The sequence below is a fragment of the Perca flavescens genome, chromosome 12, assembly GCF_004354835.1.
Source record: "Perca flavescens isolate YP-PL-M2 chromosome 12, PFLA_1.0, whole genome shotgun sequence".
NCBI lineage: Eukaryota > Metazoa > Chordata > Actinopteri > Perciformes > Percidae > Perca > Perca flavescens.
The window spans coordinates 4195306-4218339 of NC_041342.1; the positions used below are offsets into that span (position 1 = coordinate 4195306).

General features: G+C 42.2%; 1 protein-coding gene across 4 annotated transcripts in view; it reads left to right on the forward strand.

Annotated features, from left to right (window-relative positions):
• Nucleotides 1-23034, forward strand: part of ephb1 (EPH receptor B1) — a 171376-nt gene that overhangs the window by 141292 nt on the left and 7050 nt on the right. For 3 of the 4 annotated variants that reach the window (XR_003693865.1, XM_028592690.1, XM_028592692.1), the window contains exons 10-13: nt 1426-1614; nt 2769-3016; nt 5285-5500; nt 21097-21246. Coding sequence is in view for 3 of the 4 variants with exons in the window: in XM_028592690.1 (XP_028448491.1) it covers nt 1426-1614; nt 2769-3016; nt 5285-5500; nt 21097-21246 (803 nt within the window). In the remaining variant the exon portion in view is untranslated. The remainder of the gene's footprint in view (nt 1-1425; nt 1615-2768; nt 3017-5284; nt 5501-21096; nt 21247-23034) is intronic. The other variant, XM_028592693.1, reaches the window with a different exon arrangement.

The window sequence follows — 23034 nt, forward strand, 5'->3', positions numbered from 1 at the left end:
AATCCAATCTGTATGGAATCTCTAATGAGCAATTACATTCACGCAGACGGGGTTCAAGGCAATTAGTGCGGTAACCTGAATCAGCTTCTAGTCAAGAGCGAGGTGAGGCACCTTGATCCCTCCAAGACCAGACCTTATCCTCCCCATGTCCCTTGAGACCCCTCCCTCTCTCCATGTGGCTTATGCATATAAGCAGGCACAAATTAACTTGATGGAGATGGGTTTATTCCAATCATGGCTGCCAAGGTTTTGACTAAACAGCTCTGAGAATGAGGGCTGCCCTTGAGTGTCACTGCAGAAATGGTGATTTGACGTCTGCTTGCTCGCCGTAATGTCCGTCTTGTGGCAGCGTGTATTGAATTTGTTTACAAGTGTTTTTGTTTTGGGGCACTCCTCCCCGCCCGGCCTGTCAACACTGAAAATCTCTCCTCCGTTTGCAGTCATCTCCAGTCTGTGAACTGAGTCACCTATTGCAGAACAACATAAAGAGCTGGTTGATAGCGCAGTGGTTTTATCTCTTTATGAGTTCCTACAGGGAAAGGCGGTGAGGAAATTGGTTCTGCCACTATCACAGAGCAGGGACTGCTAGGGTAAGGGATAAAAGGAAAAAAAAAATCTGTCTACATTTACTCTTTCTACGTAGCGTCATCCCTCCCTCTATCCCTTCATCTATCCCTTCATCTTTCTCTCTCTCTGTTTTTTTTAATGGTCTGTTTCCCCCTTCCAAATACTGAATCATCGAACCACCATTTCGTTGTCAGCTTTTCTCGTAAATGAGGCCGCTCCTGCAATAATCCACCTATACTATTTAATGTGTGCAATATGTGATAATATTCATTTGCATAATGTAGTGCTCTTGCCTCTCTCTGAGCAGGACCACAGAGCAAATGGAGTTATCATCATTTACAACAGTTAAGATAGAGCTGGGGCGATATGGACAAAATCAAGTATTAGATATTTTTGACCAAATACATCAATGTCGATATTGTGGCGAAATTGTACGGTTGAGTATGGGTGCTTTCACAAAATATTTACACAATGAGATTTTTGATAAATAATCATCAGTACAATATATAGTGGATATAATGACTAAGTGGGTAAAGGCAAATAATAGAACAGCCTGGTAAATTCAAACAATGACATCACTTTACTGTAATGCAGCCTTTAAAACCAGGAAAAGACAACACAATATCCAAAATTTAAGACCATATCTAACCTCATATATCGTTATAATATCGATATTTTGCCCAGCCCTAAGTTAAGAATGCTAAGTGATTGTAAGTAATGCTGTGTCAAACTGTGGCCTACATTTAACTACAACTTGAAGGGCAATTGCATTAATCAGTTGTTAAGACATTAGCCAAAGAAACAAAAAAAGAACGGTGTTTTCTCTGGAAAGCTCATTGAGCACTTTGGTTGTTCTAGAACTCTCTTTGCGAGCCGACATGTCTAACTGCCCCTCCCCACTGGGCTGCCCGACCCACTTCTCAGGCTCCCCGGGGATGAAGATCTACATTGATCCCTTTACCTACGAAGACCCCAACGAAGCTGTGCGAGAATTCGCCAAGGAGATTGACGTCTCCACTGTCAAGATCGAGGAGGTCATCGGCGCAGGTATGGAGAATGGATGCTATGGAGCAGTGTGTGTGTATGTGTGTATGTGTGTGTTTGTGTGTGTGTGTGAGTGCACTTGTGTGCGCATGTGTATGAAAGGTGAATCTGAATTGCTATATGTTGATGTATTTCTGTATGTTACATGTGTATGTCTGTGTTTTTGTGTAGCCTGCATCTGTTCAAGGTGGTAAAGCCACATCAGATGGGAACATGTCAAGAGCGCGAGCAGCATATAGGCCAGATACCCGGGGACCTAATGGCATTAGAAATAACTCAAGCCTTGCACCCTATTAGTGTTGCTCACTAACATGTTCTACCTTGCCCCTTTCATTTACCTTACATGTAAAATAGGTAGAGACATTTTCTGTTTTCTGTCCTGTCCTGTGTCCTGTTTTATTTATTTTTAAAATGTCTATTAAAATTGATGAACTGGTTATTTGGGGCTAATTGCTTTGAAGTAAATTCCAAGCATCTGGAAGCTAAAACAGCTTCAGGTTAGTATGTCCATGTGTCGCCAACATGTCTTTTCCTTGGGACAGGACACACCTTTTGTTACAGGAGGAAGGACATGCTGAAACCATATGTGTTGGTTCCTGCAGAGGCTAAATAACTCTGGTAATGAGACTGGGCCTGGAATAGCTGCTGCAAACTGGCCTACTCAGCAAGCTAGATGTGAGGAAGTGACAAAGATAGGATAGGGGTAAGGATGCAAGGGGACTTCCTAATTAAAGATTTCCGTTTTTGTTGATTTCACTGTGTGGTGTCTCTGCAGGACAGCAAGATGGTGATAATTAATCAAACGGCTTCCAGATATTTACCAGATAGTCCTTATCCGGTTATTTTATGATCGGGGAATACGAAGACACTTGGCCAGCTTTTAGGAAAGATTAATCGTGTGAGTCAGAGGAGCCACACTGTTAAGAATATCACAAAGGAGCAGCACTAGAGGAGTATTGGACAACACTCAGCATGTTTGATGAAGACTAAATGAAGATCTATAATTTCTGCCAAGGGACATGGGATGTAAATAAGCTTGATAGATGAATAGATTTAGATCTCATCAACTCTACTTATCTTTTGTGTGATCACTTTTTGATCAGACAAAAGTAGATCAGTTATCCTTTTTGACAGAGCCACCACTGTCTCCCCTTTAGGTGAATTTGGGGAGGTGTACAAGGGCCGTTTAAAGTTGCCTGGTAAGAGGGAGATCTATGTTGCCATCAAGACCCTGAAGGCCGGCTACGTGGAGAAGCAGAGGCGGGACTTCCTGTCTGAGGCATCAATCATGGGCCAGTTCGACCACCCAAACATAATCCGTCTGGAGGGTGTAGTCACAAAAAGCCGGCCGGTCATGATCGTTACAGAGTTTATGGAGAATGGTGCACTTGACTCCTTCCTCAGGGTGAGTAATTGTTGTGGACACATACATGTACTGTGTCATATGAAGTTGCAAACAGTTATATGGGCAGTGTTGGGAAGCTGACTTCAGAAATGTAATAGGTAAAGATTACAAGTTACCCTGTTTTAATTATTACATTTAATTACTTTTTGATTACTTTTCTACATTTCTAATGAATGTTTTCAACTGTTTACCATTTGCAAATGTTTATACCTGGCAGTGTTACCCTTACAGCAGTACTCGACACTGACTACCGTCATTCCGTCATTTCCTTTTATTAAAGTCCTCGATCACATGAATTAAGATTATAATAATTTTATTTTGAAGAACAGCCACCACAAAGTCAGACTTCAGCACCTCTTTTTAATATGAGATCATTCTGAGGTCACAGATTTAAAATGATAACAAAACAAAAAAAGTCTACTGGATATGCACCAAGCTAAATATGGTGCTACAGTACACATTAGAAGCCCGGTGTGTCACACGGAACGTAGGCACGTCTTCCCTACTTTATTTAATATGGCTGCTTGCAGTTACTGTAAGCTAACTTGACTTATATACCTGCAGATGTTTCCTGAGGTTGGACATCAACGTTTTTGACGTTGATTGAAATGAATTCGAATGAAATGTTTTTTATATGTCCAGCAGTGGAACACGTTTTTATTCGCAGCCAAGGTGGCAACTCTCAGATAGCTGCAAATTCAGTAGACCCAATCAAAAGTATCAGAATAGCATTAAACTTTACTAAAGGCCTGTGGCTTGAAATGGCAAAAGAAGACATTGTGCACATGAAAAACACACGCAAAGCAACAAAATGAATATTATTCAACATATAGCCTAGCTTTTTACAGAAAATAGTGATGCAACCCGCAATATAATAATAAGCATTTTAATAGGTAAGTGCGATTTAATTACACATTCTTTCTCAGTAACGTAACGGATTACAGTTACCTTTATTTTGTAATTAAATTATGCAACGCCGTTACATGTAACTAGTTACTCCTCAACACTGTATATGGGGTGATCAAAAGTCCTATTCAGGAGTTAGCATTATTGAACTGAGAAGCTAACTGGAAATTAATTGTTAAACAGTCTCAGAAAAGGAGTCCATGCCAAGAATCCCTCCTAATACAAATTAGAATGAGCCTTCTAAACCTATCTTGTGGCAACAGAGAATATGTTTCATGGCAATGAACATGATTTCAATCATTCTTAATTTGAAAATTTCCACTAGCTTGCTTTATCAGCCTTTCATTTCTCTATTAATGGCTGGAGCTGTTAATGGTCTCCTCACTCTTTCTTCTATAGTCAGGATTAAGCGGACATACAGCTTAATCAATATTCAACTCGCTTTTTCCTCATTCAATCTCATGGATTGGAGTTCTATTCCACTTTGATCTAGGGTTGGTTTAAAGGGGCTCTTTGAAGTTGGCTTTGCTAACCGCCACATCCGACTTGTGTTTCCATCGATCTCCCTTACCCTTTTATTTGTTACTGTGTTTTGGGGGTTCAAAGCTTGCTCCTCAGAGCATTCTCACAGGGTTAGTGGCACCATGCGTGGATGTTGAAGAGATGGATGCCTGCATGCCCGAATGGAGTAATGCTCTAACACCTACAATGAGCAAGATTGGCTTAAGAATCCATTTTGCTGATCTAATGCAGCTCTCCTTCTCCTCTGGATATTAGGAGGATTTGATTTTGTAATGGCAAAGTTTAAACAACAAACGATTTCAAATGAGTGGCAGGGGAAAAAAATGAAAAAAAGGTTTCTCCAACCAAAAGTAGATGGGAAAAGCAGGTAGATAAGCCTACTTGTTTTTATGTACATGCCAGGTCTGACAACAGAGCGTATCCCATTAGCACTGTATGAGTAAACATACACTCTGGCTGTGGTAATAATGATATACTATAGGGTCTTTAGAAGTCCCACTGGGCCGCCTTTCTGAAGACATCAAGAGTACATGTTGTCTGTAAAATATGTCATAAAAGAGCACAAACATTTAATTTATTTTGCTCTGATATTTCAGAAATAGAGAAGTGAGGCAGTATGTACGGTATTTAACAGTACATACATTCAAGCCTGGAATTTTCAGTCAACATCGTATCTGTGATTCAGCGAAGAATCCACATAATTAGGTCATTACCTTTTAAAAGCAGTAATATCAGAATTTGCTGACATCTCTCTATCCTCCAGCTATTCTCATTTATGTGAATCGTGCCAACGATAATATCAAAATAACCACTTTTATTTGTTTTCTCTCTGTCCTGTAGCAAAATGATGGTCAGTTCACAGTGATCCAGTTAGTGGGGATGATGCGTGGGATCTCAGCTGGGATGAAATATCTCTCAGAAATGAACTACGTCCACCGTGACCTGGCTGCACGAAACATTCTGGTCAACAGCAACCTGGTGTGTAAAGTGTCTGACTTTGGCCTGTCACGCTACCTGCAGGATGACACCTCAGATCCCAGCTACACCAGCTCTCTAGTAAGTACTTTAATGTTCAACTTTTTTTTTTTTTTTTTAAGGACCGTGGGTAACATCATTTATTTTACTCATCCAGTTTTTGTCTGCATGTAATGTAGCTTTTTAAGTGTCCAGTCAATTTGTTATTGACATGTACAGCAATCGAAACATTCAGAAAAACCATCACCTATCAGTCTAATCAGTGTTGCTTCTATGTGACGCTGTCTCATTCTTTTTGAAAGTCTTGGCAACCTTTCACCTTTTCAGTGCCTTTCATTTCATATTAGCTGTCCGTCTTCCTCATCCCCCTTCCTCCTCTTTCCTATACTCTGCAAGTCTGCAAGTCACGGACCGGAGGTCTGTCACATCTTCATTAGTGTGGAGAGAAGCCTCCTCTGGGAAGGCTCCTCTCTCGTTGACATGCCCAGAGTGCAGAGAAACCAAAGGGCATTGTGGCCTTTCAAACTGACAGCTACCACCCCCTCCCTCCTCTCTCTCACTCCTCATTCATTATTACTGGGGCATCATGGGAGGCTTTGGCTGCTCATTAACTCCTCCACACTACAGATCTGTAATTATTAGCAGCCATCGTTAGTTCATCTTCTGCCTCTCCTCTTCCTAATTCAAAACACACTCTTACACCCTTGCAAACACACGGAGCAGGTCATTAGGACTCCCAGCATGCGTGTGTGTGTGTGTGTGTGTGTGTGTGTGTGTGTGTGTGTGTGTGTGTGTGTGTGTGTGTGTGTGTGTGTGTGTGTGTGTGTGTGAGTGTGTGAGTGTGAGTGTGAGAGCATATAAGCGATGATGTATACATGCACACAGGCATGTGTGTGTTTGTGTGGGTGTGTGTGTGTGGGCCCATGCGCATGTGTCTAGTATCACCTCATTGACTCTGCTTTGAGACTTTGGTGCAAATTAGCTTGTTTTCCTGCCAATGTATTGTGTGTTGTTGGCTGTATTTTGTAGACAGTAAGGTCCTCTTCAAGCAAAACTGGCAAATAGAGCATAAAGAGCATGCTTCTATATTATTTAACATAAATGTAGAAGCTTTTATTTTACTTATATTGTAAGTTGAATATACATATAAATGTGCTAACAATAGCAAAACATTTTTGCAATTCCCATTTATTTTGCAAGTCATTGCACCATGTCCTGTATTTTACCTGTCCTATTATTTTGGGTCACCAGCCTCCAGTGGCCCTACACAAAACTATTCTGCCAGTCTAACCTGGGAGGAGAGATTTTGCTTCTTTCCTAAAAAAAAAGAAGCTCTCTCTGAAAAGGATTCATTGTATATACCGTGAATGTACAGAATTGTGGTAGCAGTACTGTATATATTATGAATAAATATGATTATATTATGCTATAAAAAAGGGCCTATTCTAGGATCAGTATCAGAGGTATTTTAACACATGCAAATCTTGAGATCAAAAGCATACAGTCAAATAGACTGTGAGTCATTGCTACCTAGGTATGAAAAGAGTGGTCTCAGGATAATTTTATCTTATAAGTCTAGTTTACATATAAATATAGGTGAAGAAACTTCTATTTTATTTCCTCCTTTGTGGCTAAGCTTAGGTAGAAACTGTTCGATTTTTTGCAAAAAAAAAAATCTCCTGCCGAACAGTTTGTCTGTTTGGCAGGAGGGGGTTGCCCAGGTGTGAACAGGAAGAAGGCCAGAGGATATGTGACCTCACATTGGCGTGGCCGAGAGCTAATTGTTCCCCAGGAATAGCTTGCTTTGTATGCTTGACCCCTGTGGGTAAACCTTGCTGAACGGTACTTATTTAGCAACAAAGAGGAGCAGCATCTCTGTTGTCTGCGCCGCTGAGCTTGCTAATAAAACAGGGTGTAGAAGGTGGGGATTGGAATATAGATTGAAATCGGCATTTTGATGTTGTTCAATGCAAACAAAGTCTCCTTGAGGGCATTATCTGGAGAGTCAATAGAGCAAGGGAGGTTTGAAGTTTGAACCTGGGGAGCTGTTGTGATGGTTTTTTGATGGTTTGAGTTTTTTTTTGTTTTTTTTTAAACAAGTCACATCAAAGCTTTGGCTGTGCTTCACGTTCATACCATAGACTGTATGTCTATGGTTCATACTGAGTGCTGCCTTATTAACATTAGCATCCAGATGAAATCTTCAGTTCTATTACTATTTTTGTTCTTTCCAAGTCAAGAGAGCAGTTTTATTCATATCACATAATGAGAGTCCGTCAGTATGACTGTTAAAGTCTTAAGTGATTGGCTGACGTATGAGGACAGTTCGTGAAGACTTAGCTGATGTTGCCCCAGACTTTCATGTCACCTGTCCTCCTGAGCCCTCATCCCCTGTTTTCAGGGGAACATGTAAACAAACGTGGAGGGGGGTGGGTCCCGGACAGGGTCCTATACTGTAATTAAGCTATGCGCGGTGCCCTTCACTCCTTGACTTCTTCAGCTATAACCTGACGCTAACCAATCAGCAAGCAAGGCTGGCGTGGCAGACAAGGCCGAGGGAATCCGGGGAAATTAAATTGCGCTGGCATGCAGTGATTTAAATCACCATCGACCTCCTCCTCCAGCAAATTAATCACCTCTTTCCCTCTACTGCTTTTCTAATTTTTCCCTGCAATTCGAGGCACACCAATTACAGTGCCTGTGGTGTGATGCTGGATGTATGGTTGGGGGGACATGCTGGTAATTGTGTTAACACTGGATGTGGGTTCACTCTGGAGCAATGTTGTGGAGGTTTCAGACAGAAGGGGGCTGTCGTCCCCTCTCTGTTGGCTGCTAACCAAAATCGTGATTAATTAGGCTCACGGGACAATGCTTGGTCTGCACTGGTCTTGCTAAGGTGATGTGTGCAAATTAATTTAAAGACTTTAAAGTCCCTCTCCAAAAATGTTTTAAAGTATGATTAATATTTTGTTTAAACATGGTTTTCCACGTAAAAAGTTTTTTCTTTTCTCTGAAAGGGGCTTGAAACACATCTACTCTTTCTCCCTCATTGGGAAATTATGGCATATCTGGCCTCGCACCGCACACCACCGCTGCCCGTGTCCGCGTTGAGACTTCATGCGTTGACTACATTCTAGTTTCTGGTTGATCGGTGAAAGAGCAGTGTGCATCAAGATTGCTAGAAACAGTGGAGGGCTTACAATCTGCAACTAGAGTTTCAGCGTCATATCTTAAACCGGTGTCAGTCAGACTGATGACGAGTCTGTTGTGCACTAAAATCGGCGACTAGCAGACGCATCAGAATGGTAAGTGTTGTTTGACAGTACTGACTTTATGCATTTGTGACATACCTAATCAAGCTTGCCCGAGATACGTTTGGATCTCAGATTTCAGGGAAGTGCACAGGCATCTCCACCTTCAGTAGAAGAATGTGCAAACAACTCTCTAGTGACAAACTGTGCACAGATACAAGTCGGTATAGTCAAGGTCTGACATTGTAGGGGACATAAACATATGAAAAGCACATTTTTGATTGGAGGGAGACTTTAAAGATTGTGTTTCATTGAAGCTGTGGCTTTCTTGTATTTTTATTTGCATCACTGCCTGATTACATATACGTGGTTGCATGGTTTTTAAGAAGTAGCTTATAGGAGCATTATCACAAGTTCAGGTGGGATGTGAGTCACCATGCTTACCTGACAAAGTCAGTGTAATACCCTGCAAAACGAGAAGACTTTCACATTACTCTCTTTATTCACTAATCCATCTATTGAAGGAGCCATCCATCCCTGAATCAATTTATTTGTCTTCCTTTTTTCTCTAGCTGTCCACTTCCTTTCCCATTTCAAGACTTTTCCCAGAGCAACACAAAGACGCATCAGAACGACCTACATGTACTCAGTAAAGATATGAAGACTGATGGGTCAAACTGTTTGTATCAGTGATGCGTCATATGTTTTATTGTGTGTTTTATGTTTATGGATGAGTGAAAGGCAGTCTATCACAGCTTAGACAAGAGTGGTGTTACCCTTTCTATCAAGGAGGGCAGGTATTGGTCAGGAATTTCTGCTTGTGCCTCAGGCTGTTACTGCCTTGCATGTCACGCAATGTGTACTGTACCTTGTGACTGAGTGGGCATGCATGTGGTTAGAAGTGTGTGTTTGTGCTGTGTTCCTGGGTATAAACATATATTTCCCCGAGGCACCTTTCTTTGTTTGTGTCATTGGGGCTGAGAGGGGTTGAAAGGCGAGGTCACACAGAGCCAGTAGAAAAGCTCATCCGTCAAATGCCTGCGACCTGAGTGACATTCTCTTAGCTCCGCTCTAGTGCTCACACTAGGTGGACCGCGCTGTTGTTTTTGTCATTCGTCTGTTTTCTATTTGTATCCTATCCCTCTCTCTCTCTCTCTCTCTCTGGCTTCAAGCCCATGCACTTTTTTGGCTTGTCTATTCAACTTGTAGTGAAATATTTATGCACTGCAAGTTAACCCTTGTGTTGTCTTCCCTGTCCGTTTTGCCTGTTTTATAAAGCATAAAGTATACATTTTCCAATTCTGTGTTACATCTTCTAAGCCAACTTCATTCCAACTTATCACCGCTAGTTTTACACTTATGTTTGGAATTCATGGTCAATAAACCTCATTCATATTAAAATATGCCTAATTTTGAGTTAAAATCCCCCCAGAAATTATGAATTACTTTAGCTAATAATTAAGATCAGAGGAACGTACTGTATGTTGATGCATGAGTACAGCCTGTTTCGTGTAGGGAACCATCCATGTTATTTTTGGGCAATTTGGTTGAAAGAAACCCATATTTTTGATACAGATCTTTGAAAACGTAGTAGAGTATCTGAGTAAACAAGAAGTGAAATGGGAACAAAGTTTCCTTTTTGACTTATCACATTTGTATGCAAACATTCATATTTACATAGACAGCAAACCTGTAAAAAATTACTGTATATTAACCCCTGTATGTAAACCCTTTATGGCTGTTGCTAGGACTTCCCTAAGGCACTGGCATCACCATGATGGCCACGACCCATCTCACTGTTGATTATTATCAAAGCCAGTTTTAGGCCAACAGCAAGTTCATCCTACGCAAAGATCAGATAGGCACGGACTGAAAATTAATAAAATACTATATAAGTACAATAATATTTATTGACATTTTGTGTGAATGTGAGGAGGATAAATTTAGCAAAATTTGGATTAAAAACCATTTGAATAAGTCAGCAGCTTTTTCCACCAAGCCGCTAATAGTGCTTGCGTTAAAAAATTACCAACTGTAAATTATAGATCTCACATTTGTTCTCCAGTTCACACTACACTATATGGTAATTTGTCGACAGTATTGTCAAAAATGGACATGTGAAAACAGTGCAGCTCTTTTTAATGCTAAAACATTTTAAGACCATAGATTTTTTCCTTTATTTAGGTAAAAGGATAATGGGGGCATAAGATACCAACCTGATCTCACAGAATTCCATGAAATGAACACGGCCCCTTAACTCAAAACCTGTGGCAGTTTCACGGAATCGCAAAACATTCCGTGATGGGCCCACGGAAGAATTCCGTGAAATGAACACGGCCCCTTAAGTTAAGGAAAAGGTCATGGGTGGGCTTACGGTTCCGTGACACGCGAGAAAAACGGGACGGAAAAGAAGAATGCGACTTTAGGAAACTTGACATGCGGGATACAAACCCCGGTCTCCTGGGTGAAAGTCCTGTGTTTGACCCATCCACCACCCCGACTATCCTCCGGCCTTACGTACTACTCGCTACCGTAGTCGCTCTTAATGCTACGTCATCTTCTCATTGACTTCACATTGGCATTGTTTTCCGTGGTGGCCACACAGATTTTTCACACATTCTGTGCCACCACCACGTAATGCGCTGTTAACAATTCATGATCATTTCACGGAATTCTGTGCGACCATGCTGATAGATACACATCCCAGGTACCGTATTTTCCGGACTATAAGTCGCACTTTTTTTCCTACTTTGGCTGGTCCTGCGACTTATAGTCAGGTGCGACTTATATATCAAAATATATATAATTTAACATGTTTTTACATGTTAATTCATACTGAAAACATTACCTACAGCCGTGAGAGGGCGCTCTAGGCTTGTGACAACTAGAACGCTCCTCCTAAAGACAACTGAGAAAGAAAAGAGATAACAAACTGCAGGTAGTAAAATATGCAGCTGAAAATGGTAATCGAGCAGCAGAAAGAGAGTTTGAAATGAGGGAGAAACTTATGAGGGAGACTGGCGAAAAGGTGACTCTTACAGCAATGAAGAAGACAAAGAAAGCTAATCGGCTAATCGTGGGCTGAAAGCGAGACGGCCAGAGCTGGAGGAAGGAGTCGGGAGGGGCTCGTTCACGGTGCAGCTACGTCTCCACGCCTTTTAATACCTCCATGCTCCACGCCCTGCTAGCTAGTTGTTCTGTGTGCTATTGTATAGTTCAATAACTGTTAATGTGTTACGTTAACATACCGGACACCTACCGTATTCAGCGTATTGTTCTGTGTGCTATTGTGTAGTTGAATAACTCTTGTATTTATAATCTAAATAAATGCGATTTATAGTCCGGTGCGACTTATATATGTTTTTTTTCTCTTCATGACGCATTTTTTGACTGATGCGACTTATACTCCGGAGCGACTTATAGTCCGAAAAATACGGTACTTACTTTCATCCACCAGTTTCACTGGAGAGTACGTAGAGTTCAACGCTTTCCTGCACACATCCTCCAATTCCCCACCCCCCATAAGTATGAGTCACCACTGCAGTGACCAAGCATGATCCTTATCTGGCTTCCCACCAGAGTGTCCTGCCAAGCTACAGTAGAGTCGCTGCTGCTGGGGAAAGAACCCCAGTCACGCTCATTCATAATTGCAGCAAAATCCCAAACATGCTACCCTACCCTGGTTTGTTATTGTATTTGAAACAAATTCAGAGGTTCCTTGCTAATTGTATTCAGATTGTAGAGTTACATTTCCTCAGTCGTCGGGTAAATTCAACAGCAGAAAATATCCAGGAATGGATATGCATATGAATATGTAGGAGGCATAGGCTCTGAAAAGAAGAAAGAAAGTAACATGATCCATACCTGGTCCCTACATCAATGAGGTAGCAACCATTCAAAGCACCCCGCCTTGATTTATACCTTCTGTCGTGTTTGCCAGAGTCAGTATAAGGTGGGCATTGATTCGCCATCTGTGTCTGTTGGACTGCATTTGCATCGGAGCAGGATTCACAATGAAGTGGTTTGTGTACAACTACATCAGTAAAAGTGATACCTTCTCTGTTGGTGGGCCTTTGTCTCCATATAAACACTGTACTGAAGACTGTAGTGTCACAAAAGGGAGATTTAATTTGTTGTTTAACAAAAGCAGTAACTTCCACATAAGAAGCTTTTTACAGGGCTCTCAAGTTTTGAACAGAGTTCAGAGTGAGATTTTGGCGGCAGGGGTTTGGGTGGGGACGAGTCTGATCTGATAAATGACATAAATGTAGGCCTGTGTTCGATTGAAGAAATTCTTAGTCGACTAACACTCATTCAATTGTATCAACTAATCGATTAGTTGATTTAATCGACAGATCTGTAAATCTGAGTTTCTCTGCAAAGAGTCATGCAAAATGATGCATATATTGAATAAGATAACGCCGCCTTTGCATATTTAAACACAACATTTCAGAAAACGTGTAATACAACAAAAAAATGCCTTAATGAAAGTAATCAAAGTAGGTTTCACAGTGATATCTCTTAGGTAAAATGTCAACCCTTAATTCTTGTGTTTACTAGAGATGTGCTCGTACGTTTCTTGGAAATAAGTCATTCAGCATGAAAACAGCATCAAACATGACTAATGGACTAAAGAGATCTAAGTTGACTAAGACCAAAACCACCGATTAGTCGACTAATCCACTAAGAGGGAGCAGCCCTACATAAATTCATACAAATAATTTTTATTTTTATTAATTCAGTATGTCTTTTTGTGTGTGTGTGTGTGTGTGTGTGTGTGTGTGTGTGTGTGTGTGTGCGCAATAATTAATACTATCAATTGTCTGGATACAATATAATGAAATAGCCTAGGCCAAAGGTTTTCACAATAGAGCCCGGGAGGTTGTGCAGTAAAAATAAAAGGAAAGAAAAAACTAAAAATATTTCAAATTATTATGGGTACTGTTATAAAAGTATTATTGGTAGACCTAAAATTGGTATCTTTATAAAAATATAAAACTGTCGGAGTAGCCCTGCAGCCGATTCAACATGTAGCTATAATAATAATAATAATAATAATAATAATAAAAGCTACCCAGTATTTCCTCTATGTTGATTTCTGCCGCCACAGTATCAGAAATAGGGCAGACACACAACAGGGTTTCCTGTTCCTATGTACATGTAGTATATAAAGTCATAATTCCACAACTCTACAGAGCCGTGTGCTCTACCAAAGTCCTTTTAGGCAAGTCATGCCACTCGGCCGCCATCTTGGCAACGCCTCCGGGCAGCTATTTCGGACTAACAAGACCAGGCTCCTATCTAAATGAATGGGCAGAGAGTCAAAACTGCACTTTTACTGGTCATCGGGACATAAAAACTACATGTATAGAAACAGCAGTAGAATATGATAAAAATAACGTTTAAAATGCTTTTTTCCCCACAGGTTATACTGTTACTACGCATGCGCAAGGGTTCACGACACCAACTTAATTTACGTCTCTATCCAGAATGCCGGTGTTGTGCTTTAACTACCTTGGTAGTCCGGTGCCTTGGCGTTGTTATCATCCTCTTCCATCTGATCTTGCACACACCCGCCTTCACACTGGCAGTTGAAATCAGCTCCGTAATACGCCCCCAGAGGACGTCGTACTACACCGTTGAAGAGCTTCGGAAGCGATTTACAAAAATGGCAGAACAACTAGAAGGACTGGTAAGTGTCTGAATGTCCGATTCTCTCTGACCTCTCTTATACAGCTATAAACAGAAAGGCTGCTGCGTGGAGTAAAGTTGCCCAGGACGTTGACATGTCACGTCGGTTAAATGTGATATAGCGGTATAATGTCAATAGTTAGACGTCTGTTGCTAGCTAACCAATTAGCATTAGCAGGTTTGTTTATCAGTACCATAGCAACGCTACCTTCCGTCGGATAGGAACCGTCCGTAGCTTTTCGCAAGAGTTAAATTTTTTGAACGCATCCGGATGACCAACTGACACAATTTCTTTTCGCACTGCACTCGTTCGGACCCGGTTTGGACCCATTTGCATGCGCTCTGCGAATCTCCATAGGAAATGAATGACTTCCGGCCGTATCGGAGCTGATTTCAACTGCCAGTGTGAAGGCGGTGTGACACGCCACAACTCGCTGTGGCCAAATCGTCTCCGCTGTCGCAAAACCTCAACTGTGCACATGCGTCAGTGGAACCAGACAATAGGCTTAAATGATTCCCGGCTTGACTGTTAAAAAGCAGATGATTGGCTTTCCAGCGGGAGGGGCGGGACATGTGCATACAACCGCCATCTTTGCCGTTACGGGTTTTCCTTATATAGTTGTATTGAGGATTGAGGAAGTGGCATGTCTCTTCTAAATAGTCTCTGGCTCTACTGAACTGAAGCCAACTGTCATCCGCTCTCTCTCTCCCCTCAACTGGAACAGTGACAGGATGTCATCACCCGCCAAGTCTGGCAGCCAGATAAACAACAGGGCGAGTACACCCTATGTCACTCAATCTCAGGCAAAGTCACAAACAGCGACGAAAGCCGCAACTTGAAATCCGCACTCACTCAGTTTGTGCGTGGCAGGCACTAGCGGCGCCAGGATTTTGATTGTAGGTGGGCCTCCAGAAAACTGGACGGGCCAATTAAAATAAGCCAAATGTATTCAGGTTCCCCCTTCATTCAGACAGCCAGACACTAATAACGTTAAGACACTACTTGCCTTGCTGGTGTGACGGTGTGGCTACGGGAGGACTTGATTGGGAGAGGGCGGCCGAGCAGGATGGTAACTCGTCACTTGTAACCGCGTTACTTAAAATGTCCTCCTCCTGCTCCTTGGAGTGTTTCTTGCTGAATTTAGATGAAAACAAGCTGCTTTGCTTCGCTTTGCGTTTCATATTAGCTAGCTAATAGCTACACTTTGGGTCTGTCTCATTGAGCTTGCTTGAAAAGCTTGCGCACAAACGTCATTCATTTCATTGGATCACTTGCTGGTGACGACGCAGCCTGTGGGCAGGCGGGTAGAAGCCGCTGATTGGCTGAGAAGCTTTCACTCAAAGCTTTCCTCAGGCTGCTTATTGGATGAACTGCTAGATGGGTCAAAATGGGCGGGCCCGAACCTAAAATGACCAATGGTAGCGCCGCGGATGGTGGCAGGGCGTTCTGAACTCTATGGGGAACTTACTTGATTCCTCTACCTGTTCCACTGTTAAAAATAGCGGCGCAACTTGGTGGGCGTTATGCTGGTAATTTCTCTGCGTGTGGCGTGTGAGCGTGTGACGGGGTTGAAATGCGTGTGAGACTTGAGAGCCCTGTAAATAGTCTAAAGGAGCTGCACCAGATTGATTTAAAATAAGCCAATGAATGGCATATCAACCCCTGTATGTTTTCTGTAAGTGAGAGTTGAACACATTCAGTTAGAAATCCTAACGAGCTGTTAAACTTTAATGTTTGCCCAAAGCTCTAGCTATTACAGTAAAATATGAGTGCTGTACTAGTTGTCTAGTAGTTGATTTGGTGGAAACAAAATACTGTCTTCACGTTCACAATTCTCACCTGGTGCTGACATGAATGTCACTGCTGTGTCCTGCACTGAATTTAGTTTACCAAGAACAAATTGGTTTTGTATTTGTGGCTGAAATGCATGATGCATACAAATATGGTTTACATAATCACTATTTGTTATGCAGAAAGCTTAACCAAGATTTAAATTTGACAATAAAGAGTACTGAAACAGTAAAGAAGTCCTGAACAGTGTGTTAATGACATAGGAGACATGTAACACTATTAAGTCACAAAGCCTTATTACCTTTCAGATTTTTTGGATGCAGATGGAGTGGTGCACAAGTTACTTTATCTTTTTTTCTCAGTTATAAGTACACTTGCAGGGGTGGAAACGTATCACTAAAATAGTACAGTATCTGTTTCTTTCTTGCTGTATTGTGCTGTCATTTACAGTATAGTGTAAGCTGACAGGATTTTAGTTCCTCGCAGCAATTATTTTTGAAATGGGATAAGAATGCTACAGGCAGCAGGTTCTCAGCGATATGAAGCATTCATATTTTAATCTTGATTCTTTTTTTTTCACAAGTAGAGCAATTATGAGAAGCTATTCTGTGTGTATAGTCTTATTTCATTCCCTTCTGTTTTCTTCCCACGCAGTATAGAGACATTTTTCAGAATTTGTTTGTTAATCAAATCTCAAAACAAAAGAGCCTCAAAGAGTTCCCTGCCTATGTGAAACTGTTTAGGATCTTTGGAACACAAAATAAAACTTTGACAAATGCGTCCCCCAAGTTTTGCGTGACTCCATTGTATATGTGGTGAAAGAACTGTGTCTTTCCCTCCACCCTCCACCAGACATTCCCATGGGTGTCTGAGAAACCAACATCTCTGTCACCAACCCCAACCCCCTTTTTTTCCTTGTTCTATTTTTCTCCCCATCTCTCGATATCACTCTTCCTCTCCCGGCCTCTCTCTCACTCTCTTTCTCATTCTATTTGGGCAGACATCCAGGGCAGAGCGTTGCTCTCAGGATTTCATTAAAAGGATGTTGATGGAGCACTCTCCCCAGCCCAAGTAAATGTGCTCAAGTCCATTTGAGTGTGCATTGTTTGGAAATGGATAACTGAAGTTGGACGAGTAAAGAAAAGAGCAAGAGGGAGCGAGACGGGGGGGGGGGATGATCTACATATTTGTCTTCCAGATGAAGGAGAAAGTTGATTTGGAATCTCTAAATAGCTTCTGTGAAGCGAAAACGCTGAGTAAAAACAAGACCAAACACTGGACTGTTCTTTTTCAATTACTGTATGCTTATCTGTGACATTTCTGCGTGTTAGTGTCATTGTACTCTGACAGGTATATTTGCTCCAGATGTTGCTTCATTCTGCTGCACCATGTCACTGTCTACATGAAGGTATCTGGCACATTAGTAGATGGATAGCTCAAGCCACTGCAAAGACATGACAGGCGTTTCATATCCTCGCCATGTGTCTACAAATGATTGGGCCCAGAGACCATGACAGACACCAGTAAGTACACACGTGGCCGCCACATGTTTTCGGACCTGGCTGTCACAGGAACACACTCCTGACAGTCCCAGCACATCTCTGTTGCAGTCGCACTCCAGACGTGTCGCTAGCTGTCACCCCAGTCAACACCTGTCACAGGCGGTCACAACCAGGTGGAACCAGTGCTGTTATCTCATTCTGGTGGCATTACAGTACACTCCTGTGTCTGCTCAAGGTGTTCTGGATGAGCATGATGTGTGCAAACATGGCTGGATGTGTTGTCCACATGCATTAGGGTTGTGAATCTTCACTGGTCTCACAAGTCGATACCAAGATGCATCACCATCACCATCACCATGCGTCACCTCCTCAAAATTATTATGTACACATGTTTTTTTTATTAGCAAATACAAGCAGTCAGATATATATGAACTCTCCTTTTTATTGTATCTGCTCTTAAAAAAAAGAATGTAGCAGTCTGAACGCAGCAGACAACAGAAAAGGGCAAAAACTAAAATAGCAGCGACAGGAAAATCAACAAGCAGCATCAGTAGGCTATAATCGATTATGGTCTTTCACTGCATCGATGCAGACTGCATCGCAATGCATAATACATGATTAATAACAACACCCCTAACATGCTCTCCATGTGTTTTTATAATTTTTAGCACTATCATGTAGCACTTTGAGATTTGCGTAAATATAAAGTGCATTACAAATTAAATGTATTATTATTATTATTAACATGCATGATGTGAGAATATAGAATCCCAAAATTGCTGCTGTCACCGAGTATGGATAATGGGGAAAGGTTTTTGACGACATATGCTAAGGTGTCTTTGAGGCACATTTATTTCTGGTTTTCACGCCCTCGTGGCCACTCGCTTTTTCTTCCCAGTGCCAACATTTATCAACCAGAAAATAGACCTATCCAGTACTCTGCCAAACCAGGCGTTGTATGTCACACACTTTATTTATTATCAAGGGATTTTTGTGAAGTATCAATTGATATCATTACAGATTACTCCTCTGAAGGCCTATATGTTCTGCAGCTGCAGTGGCTGTGCTACATCCCGGCTCGTCTACACAAATTTGGAGTTAACTGTCCGAGATAATAGGACTGTGTGAATTCTGTTTTGGGGGCGATATTTCACTTCAAGGCAAACATAAAACAGCTTGTTCCTTTTTCAGTAGCCAGCACACTATACCATAACCAAAGCGCTCTTCCCATGCTTCGAGGCTTCACAAAGCACTCCTGCTTTTGTGTTGACATTAGGTCCGTTTCAATTCCCATCATCACTTCTTCTACCCCCCGCCCCCGCCACACTCATTCCCTGTGGTATTAATGCTCTTTTTTAGAAAGAAAAAAAAGCCAAAAATGCTTTTTATTATGTTTTTGCCTTCTTCCCTGTATGGATGAGCTGTTCAGGATGCAGGATTTTGGCAGAGCTGTCACTGGCCCACAGCAGTAATTACTAAAGGGTTTGCATAGCTGCCTCTGACTCACCCGCCTTGGAAATGTTATTACTAAAGTCTGTCATATTGGAGGCGCACAGGGAGCGTCTTGTAAAAGCCTGTGTCTTTGCTCACGCCATTCCAGCGACACTCGGCTCATATCCCCCACAGGATCCTGGGGCATGAGACCAGATGTACAGAGCGAGTAAGCGAGTAATGATAAAGAGAGGCTGCAATAGACAGTGATTTGCTTGGAGCAGCTTTTTTTTTTCTGTGTAATTCTGCGTTTATTTCTTCATTTTTCATCTTATGTATGTCGGTCCAAACAACATCATTGACTTTAAGCATTGCCCCCTGACAGAGTGACAGATGATTGGGATTGGACCTTTTTTTTTTTTCTCAGGGAAGATGTTTGGCTTGTATCTTTGTAGCTCTATTTGCCCTCAGACAAAAGGAAGGGCAAGCGAAAGTGTCCTGGGGTCTTAGTTTAGATGAAACGATTCAGATAGGAACTGGTCTGAGATATGAGAAAAGCATTGAAGTCGCTGGGGCTTAGGTAGCCTTTATTCAACTATTGATCTCTTCCTCTCCTTATTTCTTCCTTGTTCTCTCATTTTCTCTCTGTCTGTTACACACTCGCACAACCACACACTGCACCGTCGCCTTATTCCTTCAATGCTTCACGTCTTTTTCTCTGCTGGCTGGTGAGAGCTCAGTGAGAGCTAAGTTGTTGCCTCTGTGTCCTGCAGTGTATCCTGACAGCAGTCTTTATTCAGGGTCAGATGTTAACTCTCGTTTTACCCCAAAGAGGTGACCATTAATGAGCTCAGCCTCTCCACCTCTTCAGAGCCATGCAGCACTGACCTGTAAGACCTACACAAGACGCACTTGTGCACAGGAATACACACAAGTAAACCTGTTCATGATTATTCTTGTCATGCATTTCAATCATCCGCCTGCAGAATGGAAACAGCGCAGAAGAACCATTTCTGCCTCTCATTCTCTTCACTAATCTCTTGTTTCCCTCTCTGTCTCTTTCTCTCCTTCCCTCCCCCTCTCTTGCTCTCAGAAAGTGAGCAGGGAACAGGGTGGTCTGGGTTTGGGTTTGTTTCCAACAGCGGCTTATCTGCAAATGCTCAGGTTCAGCTAATTGGCATTATTAAACTGGTGGCGAGCTCAACTCAGATATAAGGGGAGGTGCTGTGGAGGGGGGTGTTTGTGTGCGTCTATGTCTGTGCATTTGTTCCCAACTGTGTGTGTGTGTGTGTGTGTGTGTGTGTGTGTGTGTGTGTGTGTGTGTGTGTGTGGAATTTTAAACAAGCAGCTGTCAATTTCATTCAACAGGGCGCGTGGCATGCCTGAGGCCCAGGTAGCCCAATTACAGGCAGACACGCTCGATGTACGAGCAGAAGCCCGGGCCTATCTTCCTTTATTCAAACACAGCTGTGGGAGAGGAGATGCTAAATGTGAGGCTGGTCGATGTGTGAAGGACGAACGCTGTTAGGAGCCACTGCTGAAACAGAGGCAGAATCTTTTGTACGTTTTGGCTGCCGGACGATTGATACTGGGTGGATGAGGGGGATAAAGAGCTAGATTATTACAGCTGAGGCAAGCGCAGTGGTGTTGGGGGTAATGGCTAACTTATATGTGTTACAACTGAAAATGTAAATGGCCTGTTTTTATATAGCGCTTTAACATAGTACAGGAACCAGTCACCATTCACACGCCGAGGCTGCCGCACAAGGTGCCACCTGCTCATCAGATAAACATTCACACACATTTACACCCCGATGGCGCAGCATCGGGGGAAACTCGGGGTTCAGTGTCTTGCCCAAGGACACTTCGACATGGGACTGCAGGGCCAGGGATCGAACCACCAACCTTCCGATTGGCAGGCCGCTCTACCACTGAGCCCCAAAATGAAAAGAATGAACCGTTTTTGTAACTCTTTCATTTCACCTTCTGCCCCTTTGTTAATTCCCTCAGGGTGGGAAGATCCCAGTGAGGTGGACAGCACCAGAGGCCATCGCTTACAGAAAGTTCACCTCGGCCAGTGACGTGTGGAGCTATGGCATTGTCATGTGGGAAGTGATGTCATTTGGAGAGAGGCCTTACTGGGACATGTCCAACCAGGATGTAAGTGTTCATTTGTAAACATCAAAAGACCCATGAAATCAGGGTTTGAGTTATGTGGGAGCCAGGGGGTCTGAGCTCCCATGAAAGCAGTAAAATCATACATCTGTGGGGGTTGCTAATACATTGCCAGCACCCATTATTTTAATCACAAACATTTTTCAATGTAATTAGTATTATTTACATTTATGAGATTTTTTCCAAAAGAACGACGCACCATATTCTCTCGTGAATAACAGTATGGCTGCCCCCACCAAGCCACCCGGTGCGCAGTAGAATATTGCACCAGCTAATGCTTGTTGATGAGAGTGCTGCAAGCGGCAAACATGCTTCTAACACTATTTTTATTTATCTCCACCCCTAACAATATTTTAGCAAACCCCACAAAACTCAGATTATAACTCAAGCCCTGCATGAAATCATATCATAACATTCCTAATGTGATGTATTTCCTTTTGAAACAGGATGTTGCGGCGGAACATTAGACAGTGACCCGATAACTGGGCTGGTGTCAGTTATGGAGAGAAAGGCAGTTTTATTTGATAGCACAGGGAAAAAGGTGTCATTGTCAAATAATGTGTTGACCCTTTTTGTTACACTCACTAGTACAGCATGGCGTCACCACTGAAGATGCACCTTTTTCTAGGAAGTAGCCGTTTTCTAGGAAATAAAAATGTCCATTTGTTGGGATCTTTAAGAAAGATCATGAAAAGCTAAATCTAAGCTGAGCGTTTTCCCTTTTCTAAACCTCCATGACGTTTGAATCTGAACTGCCTCATTAATAGCAAGGCCATTTCCGTACAGATGTGGTTATACGTTTTTTTTTCCGCCCGATCGATTGACGGTCAAGGATAACTCATAAGAGAGGAAGCTGTAATAAATCACTCATTTTTTTTATCATCTCCCATCTCATAGCATCATCACTGAAGATGTCCTTGACTCTGACTTTGAAAGCAGACTTATTATGGACACAATCTCACACTATCCTCTTTCCTTCCTGGCCAGTTTTTGAGAGCAATGAATGATTGCTGAGAGCTCTGCTTTGTTCCCCATGTCCGTTTGGACAAGGTCCACACACAGACACACAGGCACCAACACAAACACACACAAGCATTGGATATAGTCCCATACTATGAGGTCTCTCTTCCTAAGCTCCCTTAGTGTGACAACCAGCCAACCATCAGGCCTCTATGGACCCTGCTCCACAAGGACCGTCCAACCCAGCAGATGTTGCCTCAGTGGGCCAGCAGCAAACATTGCCTGGTGGGACTAAGCAGAGAAAAGGACTGGCACTGCTCAGCATGTCCGGCTGCTTAATCCACACACACACACACACACACACACACACACACAACGCACACAACTACTTCTCCATATGCACCATTTGTCAAGATTGTGCTGAGTTGCACTCAACTCCGGGGTGGAGTTGGCAACGTACAAAGCAGCCTCTTCTTTTTAATGATAGTATCTTTTACACTTGATTTCACACCAGACCTTTATCTCGCAACTATGCATTTTTATGAAAAGAACGCATCTACAGACAGTATAGATATAAGGATATGGGTGAGAGCTAGGTCCATCAATGTGCAATGCAGCAATCTGGGCAATCTTAAGTGTTTGTAGTATCTAAGAAGTGGCTTCATAGAGTTGCAGATTAAGCTTTTTTTTTTTTTTTTTTTTTTTTTTTTTTTACTTAGGTTTAATATATTTAGACTTCTTTATATTTAGATATTTTCCTAAGTTTCCAAATCTGCCTCAAGTTCTGATCAAACTCCGTTCAACTCTTCCAAA